At 37.5% G+C, this 9140-nt stretch overlaps 1 protein-coding gene, 2 non-coding genes and 1 gene segment (V, D, J or C); 3 read left to right on the top strand and 1 right to left on the bottom strand.

The window, feature by feature from the left end:
- Nucleotides 1–126: 126 nt before the first annotated feature.
- On the top strand, nt 127–199 carry trnat-ugu (transfer RNA threonine (anticodon UGU)). The gene has a single exon. It is a non-coding gene; the product is annotated as a tRNA-Thr (tRNA).
- Nucleotides 200–1244: 1045 nt separating this feature from the next.
- trnak-uuu (transfer RNA lysine (anticodon UUU)) lies at nt 1245–1317 on the top strand. Its single transcript has one exon. It is a non-coding gene; the product is annotated as a tRNA-Lys (tRNA).
- Nucleotides 1318–3475: 2158 nt separating this feature from the next.
- LOC129354042 (Ig kappa chain V-V region T1-like) lies at nt 3476–5985 on the bottom strand. The segment is given in 4 exon segments: nt 3476–3588; nt 4672–4824; nt 4917–5114; nt 5956–5985. Coding segments are annotated over 4 exon segments (480 nt in total).
- Nucleotides 5986–7110: 1125 nt separating this feature from the next.
- LOC129354032 (ribosomal protein S6 kinase beta-2-like) overlaps nt 7111–9140 on the top strand; it is a 15210-nt gene continuing 13180 nt past the window's right edge. The window contains exons 1-4 of the mRNA XM_055023517.1: nt 7111–7279; nt 8731–8785; nt 8860–8897; nt 8972–9086. Of these exons, the coding sequence (XP_054879492.1) occupies nt 8732–8785; nt 8860–8897; nt 8972–9086 (207 nt within the window). The 5' untranslated portion in view covers nt 7111–7279; nt 8731. The remainder of the gene's footprint in view (nt 7280–8730; nt 8786–8859; nt 8898–8971; nt 9087–9140) is intronic.

A 9140-nucleotide genomic window follows, 5' to 3' on the forward strand; every position in this document is an offset into this window, starting at 1 on the left:
TAAATATCCTTGAATCCGAACATTTTACTTCACTAAACCACGAGAAATAAAACATACACATTACGATCACTTTACTCCACTTGTCGATAAGATATAAGTGAAAATGACGTCATGTCCGGTATCCCAGGCTCCATAGCTCAGGGGTTAGAGCACTGGTCTTGTAAACCAGGGGTCGCGAGTTCAAATCTCGCTGGGGCCTGTCGTTTATTTTTCACTTAAAAATTCTTTTACTTCCCTGCACATGTTTAAGTTTGGAGGGAATGATTTGTTATAACGCAGCACACAGCTAAAGAGTTATGTTTCACAGGAAGCATCCAGTGAAGACTCTGTTTTCTATTTGTAACAGTAAAATCTATTTAGGTCATGGAGCTCAAATTATAAATAACTATTCCACACTTTTCAATTGATATGCTGGCCTAAAATGGTCACAATTTGGATGCTTTGAATAAATTACCGACATTGATCATGTTCTCCTTTGAGGTACTTGAAAACGACTTTTTTGGGATAAGTTATATAAAGTTAGCATGAAATCACTACATTGTGAAATGATCATGAAAGTACAATTAAAAATTAATTTAAAATCATTAACATTATGTGTTACTTTCATACTGTCAACATGAAAGTAGGCATATATCTTTATGAATATGAAGTTACTTATCAGCCTAAATCTGGCTTGCATGTGTTTAAGTCCACACAGGGATAATTGCAGTTTACACACCAGTCTTTTTCTGAGGTTCCTTCTTTAGTACTCAGTTGAATATAAATTGTGGCATTTAAACATGTTGTCTTCAAGTCCATCTAGAGAACAAACATGTCATCTTGTGACACCACATTGAGCCTGACAGGTCTGGTCCATCATTGCTCTTTTTTCCTGCCTCCTCCTCCACATCTGTGTACTCAGGTAAACTGGTTTCCTGTCTCGGTTGCTGTTGGTTTCTGTGCAGCATTTTTTGTTTGCAGTGTTTTCGGGTTGCTTTCGAGTTTTGGTGTGTTTTGGAGTTTCATTTCCTTGTTAGGCGTCAGAGACGAATATAATGGCATACAATCCAAATAGCATTTTATCCAGAATGTCACTCTTTCTTGATATTTTCTGAAATTGCCATTTGAAAGTGAGAGTGGCAGGTAGAGCTGATTGTAACACAGATCATAATGATATGAGGTTTACACGGTTGGATCTGAACCCAAACGGAAACACAGGATTCGCTGTAGGAATATTTCTCATCATCTTTGCAGCGTTTGTCAGAGCCCGGATAGCTCAGTCGGTAGAGCATCAGACTTTTAATCTGAGGGTCCAGGGTTCAAGTCCCTGTTCGGGCGTTAGCTTTTTTTTCCAAGCTCCGTCAGGATCGGCCTGAAATTGTTCCGTTCCGTTTAAAACCTGGATTGAGAACAGTTCCGCTGTTCCTGACCGTAAACCTGCCAGGAATCAGAGCGACAAACAAGGACTTGAAATGAACAGCATGTACCGGTGAGGAAAAGCAGGGCAAGTTATTCTCCGAGGAAGACTCAGTCGAGAGAAAATATACACAGCCTGGAGTTTTCAATCTTACTTTCCTTCACATCACTTGACACTGATTTAAAGTAATCCTTTAGCGATGCCTTCAGTCCTAGTGAGTCGGAGTAAGTAATGCGGTGGTTTTATATAAGCTCCACCCATCCGGCGCGCCGTTTCTCTTGCCGGAGTGCAAATGATGCGGACCGTGTGTTCTGGTAAACGCTCCCAAGTATCGAGGAAAGAGAGAGATGTGGCGTCGAGGTAAAATATTCTGGAGAAGTGGGACAAAATGCGTTTCAAGTTTCCCAAAAAATCCAAAATTACTTCTCAAGCTTATTGATATAAATATGACAAATATGTTTTGGAAATGTAAAGGTGGTAAGGTGCAGGCTACCAGTTGCAACATTTTTTTATTACATTTTTAATGGATCTGACCCAGAACTTTGTCAACACCGTCTGACAAAAATAAATAATAAACAATTTTTTAATGACCCTATTAGTGATATTTTTACTCAGTTTTACAGACAAAATGCAATTGAAATATTATTTAAAACAAAAAAACACCAAGAAGTCCATCTGATGGAGTTGACACAGAACTGAATGTGGTGACAACTATTGAGTAAAGAAAAACTTCATGCATGTGAAGTAATGCCATTTATGTAAAATGCATTAAATTTAAGGTCACTATCACTTAAAGAGTCACAATGTCAGTTAAACTGACTACCTCAATTTCTATGATGTTATTCTGAAGGCGGCCATATTGCAGCTCATCAGGTCCATGAAATCTGTAGTTTCCTGAGATTAAGCATTTATTCCACAAAACTTCACCAAAGGTTTGAAAACTGTCAGTTATGTTGTTGACACAATATGGTTGTGATGAACAACTTAGGAATGAAACAGAAGAAAAAACTAAAGAATAAGATGAGCTAGCTGGAGCTGCTTCGCCCTGTTAGCAAAGGAAGAGGAAGGAGGAGGTCCTGGGGTCCTCAGGACTTCTGATGCCCCCAATAATGCCTGATTTTTTTTACGTTGCTTTTTAATTCAGTTGGAAAATATATAAAACTGATTTAATTCAATTTATTGATACTTTTATAATTATTTATTTCAATACTTATACTTAATTTTTATAATATATTATCTTAGTATTTCTTTAATTGTTTTAAGCTATTATAATTTATTGAGTTCTGCTCCAATACCATTAACCTACTAAAATGTTTAAAATAAAAAAATATTCAGCAAACACCAAGAAAACATACTTTGTTGTGTCACATGGCCCAGGTTAGTTTAGTTCAATATTTGGAAAAAATATATTTTGTGTAAATTTTATTAAAATTTTGTGCTTCATCCATAGGACCAGTTTTGTCCTTCTTCTCAAGAAACACTTTACTACTAATATTACTACTACTACTACTACTACTACTACTACTACTACTACTACTACTACTACTACTACTACTACTACTAATAATAATATAATAATAATAATAATAATAATAATGATAATAATAATAATAATAATAATAATAATAATAATAATAATAATAATGATAATAATAATATAACAATATCTTTCTATTTCAAAATTAAGGTTGAATAAATTAACACAGTTGAATGTTTAAATATTTATGTCCCAAAAAATAAGGGGAGGAGTCAATACCAGAGATATGGTTCAAGCTTTTCTTTGGTTTTGTATCAAATATCTTTACAAAGTACAAGTATAACAAATAAATAAAGTATTTAAACTACTCACAACAAAATTACACAAACTAAATGCACAAATGAAAACACAAGCAACAACAAAATACAAAGAAAAATAATTACATCCTTCCAATATTTGTAAGGACATAAACAATTTAGCCTCATGGTGGGTCCATATATTTGAAATAGGCTAATTGAATGATTGCAGTGTGAATACTCGCCGTGCTGTGGCATCATTTTGTATTTTAGTTGCTTGTTTGCTGTAGTTCCTGTTGGTTTTCTTCACTTCCTCTGTCTGGTTTTCCAATGAGTAACACAAACCGTCACAATCATAATCAGCAGCCCAGAACACACAGCTGCAGAGTACCAGTGCTGGAACAGAAACTGGGAGGAATCTGGAAGTGCACATATCCAAGAACACAACATTAACCTAAATGTAAAAATATGCTGCTTGTTTACAGTTTATTCTAATAACTGTACCTGATAAAACAATACATATCATCTTGTAGAGTCATGGTAAATACAAAGAGCTATCAGGAGATAAAAAGTCTACCAAACCGGATTCCAGGTTACCAAAATGTCTGTTTTTGGTTTTGATGGTGATGATGATGATGATCTAAAAACAGATTTTGTTATTCGGATTATTCTGATTCTGATTAATTGTCTAACTAGTCAAAATAGAGGAGCTATTTTCATACTTAGGTATGAAAACCAAAGTGGACCCCTGCTGCTTCGAAGCATGTGATTTAAGAAAGTAGCAGACGGAGGATCAGCTCTTTGAGAGCAGGAACGTTGACAGATTGCTGCTCTGAAGCATTGTGTGTGGTAACACAATGCCAGGATGGAAAGACATCAGCAATGACCTGAGCTTATCTTCACACACCAGGCCTTCATGCTCAATTCAGATTTATTTTGCTGAAATATGTTTTTGTGTGGCTCATGCGTTAGTTCATGCTACTAATTAACCGCAATCAAACTTCAGTTTATGACTCCAAAGCACAGAAGAAGAACGTTGGCGCCACACAGCAGCGTTCTGTTTACAAAGGTATTGATAGATGCTGTCATCCATAGATTCATGTCAAAGCTATTCAGTGATGGGAGCATCATCACAAGATCAGAACGAGATGCAAGAAGCTGATAAAAAGAAGTCAAAGCAACGGCCTTTAGTGGAGCACTGACTGCAGCTTCTATAAGACGTCTTGTTGAACTTTTCGTTTGCATTGGGGGGAACTCATTAACTCCATATAAACTGCAATTTTTTTGCATTTGTCATCCCTAGAAGTTCAGAACATAGATGTTGCAATCAGTGTGTACAGGCTGAAGCCCAATGATGTTAGCATATCATGTAGGGGACTGCTGATAGGAAAATATTTGGATCCTTAAACAGTCCTGCAAAGGGAAATCCAAAGTTTTATGGTTCAGGAAAATCCAGATGTTCTGCATCATGCAATGTCATAAATGAAGTCAGGAATGCTTACTATGAATCCGTGTTCCTTTCCCAATTATCAGACGTCCATTCATGTTGGCAATGCAGTAATACAGGCCCAGATCCCCCACTTCAACAGCCGTGATCTTCAGGGCTAGAGACCGATTCATGAGACTCGCTGAATGACGAAGACTGAGCTGAAACACTGAAAACAGACATTGTAGTTGTTAGTGTTTAATTTGGACTGTCACAAACAAATTGAATTCTTCTGGATCAGGACTAAAAGTTCTGGCCTACATTCAACCGGCCGTCCCTCCCGGAGGCTGGCGTGGAGGACCACGGTAGGAATGAGGTCTGGGTTTTGCTTCAGCCACGTTGTCATGTCGTACAGGTAGGAGATGTTGCACCCCAGAGTGACGTTTGAACCAAAGAGGACCTGCTGGACCTCAGCAGCTGGAACAAACAGCATCCAAAAGCTGGACATGGTGATGAAACCTGGAGGGGATCAAATGGACCAAAGCAGAACAAATTTAGACAAAGTTTCTGACAGTACCCGACTACATGTGAAGAACAGAGGCTGGTTCTTATCTGATATGCCTCAATTTTCTGTCACTTTGCTGCTGTTACACCTGAATTTTCTCACTGTGAGAAAATAATAATAATAATTCTATTCAGTCAACATAAAGCTGCTAATTATATTGAACCCTAATTAACAGAGTGCAAATTGCTTGGACATAATATTTGATTATTAAGATCAGTAGCAAGCAATTCTATTTTAAGCAATGGTATTATTATTATTATTATTATTATTGTTATTATTATTATTGTTATTATTATTATTGTTATTGAGCTCTGCATCAAGACATGAGATTGTTTCACCAAATGTAAAATAAGTGGAAGGTTTTTGAGTTCTCTGATCTGCTCAGTCTTTAAACCATGATTCCCTGAAGGCACCAAGTAGTTAGAATATCAATGAGTAAAATGTTTAGTTAGCCACCAAACTTTGGATTGAATCTTCTTTTTATCCATTTAATTAAAAAACTAAAGCTGTTGTTCTTGTCCCTCAAGATCTTGGTTCTGTTTTCTCAGCTTCAGTTTGTAACTATTTATTTAGTTTTAGATTTAAATACCTTTTTAGAAATTCTTTTACATCTTCTTCATGGTTATGATGGTAAAATGCATATTTTTATGCCAACTGCTGCCATAATTCATTGTTCTGATCCCACATCTTCATCAAAGATTGTAATAAAAGCCTCAGATTTAGCTGAGGAGATTTACTGATTCCACCGACTAAACTTGAATCTATCCAAAAGTAAAAGATTTTTGCATTACTTACAAATGAGAATCATCATAATCCGGTCTGCCTTCATCTGGTTTATCACTGTGTTGGTGAGAGCAGCTTCAGTTTCTGCAGACCACACTGACTTCCTTTAGACAACCCACTCTTTCCACTGAAAGCCCACTCCTCCATTCTGTTTGACTCCCCGCTCCTAAAGCCTCCTTCGGCTTCATTTGAGATCAAATCAAGATCCATTCAAAGTTCATGTCTGAATTATGCTGTAAGTTTTTCCTTTTGGGGTTTAATTTCCACATAAATAAACTTTTTTAGGGGAAGAGTGAACTGAGTTTTGTCGTGCTTCCGTGCTGAAAGTGTGAAATGGCTAAAGAGGAAATGAAAGCCACAAAACTAGCAGGTATTTTGAAAGTTAAGTTATGGAAAACAAATAACAGAGAAATAATGAACTAAATAAACAAAGATCTTTAAACCAAAACTGTTGCTTTGTCTGTGTTGCCAATTGAAGAATGGGTGGGATGCGGATGATTCAGATGCATTTGAATCAAAATAATTTAAATAACATTACTCTGACAGATGTGTTTCATTTTCTTTTGTTGCCAGTGGTGATCTTCAAATTTGTATGGTCAATAAAATGTTATCTAAGGGTAATATATTTTATCAATCCATGTAGGAACAATGTCGACTGAGCTGGACAAATATATTTAGTCACAAGCTGCCCAGTCATTCCTGCTCTATGCAAACTGTTAGTGAATAAAAATAATCCTTTGCATGTTCCTAAACTTAACAGAAATAAAAATATCTTCATAAAATATGTTGGTCTGACAGGTTATGACTTATTACGAACTCTTTCTAATTCTCCTTTCTCTAGCAGACATGTAATGATCCCCAGAGGCGTTGCTGTTTTGATCTTTTTTATTTATAATAAAATATACTTTGTTTTGAATGAGATTTTATATCTCATTGAGAGTAGAAACAGGTTTTCTTGTTATAATGAGATATCGCTCCTGACTTTATTGTCCAGCTCCGGTATTTAAAGACTTCCATACTTAACAAAAGTTGTTAAAACACATAAGTTACGTATTTAAATAGACCATATGTAAATTGCGATTACGTCATGACGCGACTACCTGCCACTTTTAGAACAACCAATCGCTGCCCTCCTTACTGGGGAGTCCGCCGCAGCGCGGTAGCGGCTTCACGGTGCCCTGCTGACGGGCGTCCAACCAGCTGACTCCGCTGCTATCTGCTAAACAGCGATGAAAGCCCTGCTGGTTCTGACAGTTTGAGAACTGTTCCGAATTTAAAGCGACGGACTGAGGGACCGGAAGAGCGCGGAAGGCACCGGAAGACGGATCGGTCTCAGGTGAGCTTTAGCATTAGCTTGTTTGTAGCTGTCAGTGCTAGCAGTTAGCTCACTTAGCTCGTTCCTGCCACTGACTGGAAGAGCAGGTTTTTATTTCCAGTCGTCGCAGTAACAGTTAATATTCTTCTCAGTCAGATACTTTCTATAGAAAACCCAGGAGTGTCCGGTTTTCTGCGAGTCCAGTCTGAACAAAACCTTCGGTCATGAACACGTTGTTCTGAATTTCCTGGTTTCGGTCCAACCAGCAATTATTTTTTCACTTAGTTGAAATTTAAATATATTATTTTCTAAGAAAAACACATGAAATCCAGGTGTTTAAAAGTTTTTTTGTGTTTTGTTTTTATTTCCTTCCATCTTGTAACTTTAAAATAAAGCTTCAATTCACTATTGATCAAAATCTGAGTAAAATGAGTTAATCAAAGATTGAACTTAGAATTAGGGACTTGTGCTTGAGGGTTAATCTTGGAAACCTTTTTTATTTTTAGTTGGATTTAAAGTTCCCACCTCGAGAAAACTTGAAGCACATTGTGGCTTTTTGGGTCTTTATTTTATTTTGTAATTTAGTTTAATTTAAACTAAACAAAAAAATTAATTTAATTTAATTTAAACTAAAAAAAACCTGAAACCCTTAAAATTGAAGATAAAGACTGACTTTGAATTTGCAGTTTTATTCAGGCTGTGAAACCAGGTGAGCAGCAGGTGGGCGTGGCCTGTCAGTAGCAGGATTACAGGTTGTTGTTTAGTGTTTCCACCTTTGTCAGGTTCCTCCCTCTACTTTTCTCCTCCAGTTCTGCTTGAATGACTCGCTCCATGACCTGCAGCAGCTGCATGTTACTGCGGGCTGCAGTTTTTGTTTGTTTGTTGTGACTCTGCTGCTGTTTCTTTTCTTTCTTTTTTTTAAACATTGTACACCATGACCTCCACTTGAACCTCAGCTACTTTTGTGTCAAAAGGAATATTGTTTAGTCCTATTCATCAGCAGTCTGTGTGGTGCTACTGTGACTTTCCCTTGATGTGGTTCAGTGGTGTCCATGTTACAGAAACATGATTCTTTATCTTTGATAAACTTGATTTTATTTGTTTTTTATGTTTCTTTCATCCTGGTAATCAGAGATGTGACTTTGTCTTTGGCTGTCAAACATCACTGCTGTAGTTTGACTACAAAAATCACCCAACTCCTATTTGACCGACCTCAACCAGGTCCTTACTGTGGAAACAAACCTTGATCCAATGCAGTGTAACATTAACTGTAGGGGGTTTTGCTACTATCCTTGTTTAAACTATCTTTTCCATCCATCAGGTTGGACAAGGATCATATCCCCTACTCCAACCTTCTGTTTATCTATCTGTTTATCTGGCCAGATGACGATTTAAAGAGGAGTTCTGAAATAGTTTTAACAAACCAAAGTTCAAATAAACTGATTTACAGTATCTGATATGTTGTTTGTTAGGATGGCTGGAGTGTTTGACATCGACCTGGAGACGGAGGTCAGCAGCGACACAGAGGTGAGCAATGATTGGATCATGCATCACCACGATGTAACAAAGACGACAAGTGACCTCTAACCTTTCATCTCCAGGAGGACGCGTGTGAGGTGACAGCTGTTGAACCTGACAGGTGAGTTCAGACGAAGCCCAGACAGATGTAGATGCTGCAGTGAGCTGAATTCTCCTGCTGTGATGTCATGGCAGCGGTCAGACGGAGGAGGTGGAGCTGACCAGTGAAAACGTCAACAGAGACAGCGAGAGAGTTGGACCGGACTGCTTCGAGCTCCTCACTGTTCTGGGCAAAGGAGCCTACGGCAAGGTGAGCCGATCTCTGCTCATGGGGTCTGGTTTCACAATATGTCTGTCATAAAGT

The sequence above is a fragment of the Poeciliopsis prolifica genome, unplaced genomic scaffold (genome assembly GCF_027474105.1).
Source record: "Poeciliopsis prolifica strain line A6 unplaced genomic scaffold, Auburn_PproV2 SCAFFOLD102, whole genome shotgun sequence".
NCBI classification, from domain to species: domain Eukaryota; kingdom Metazoa; phylum Chordata; class Actinopteri; order Cyprinodontiformes; family Poeciliidae; genus Poeciliopsis; species Poeciliopsis prolifica.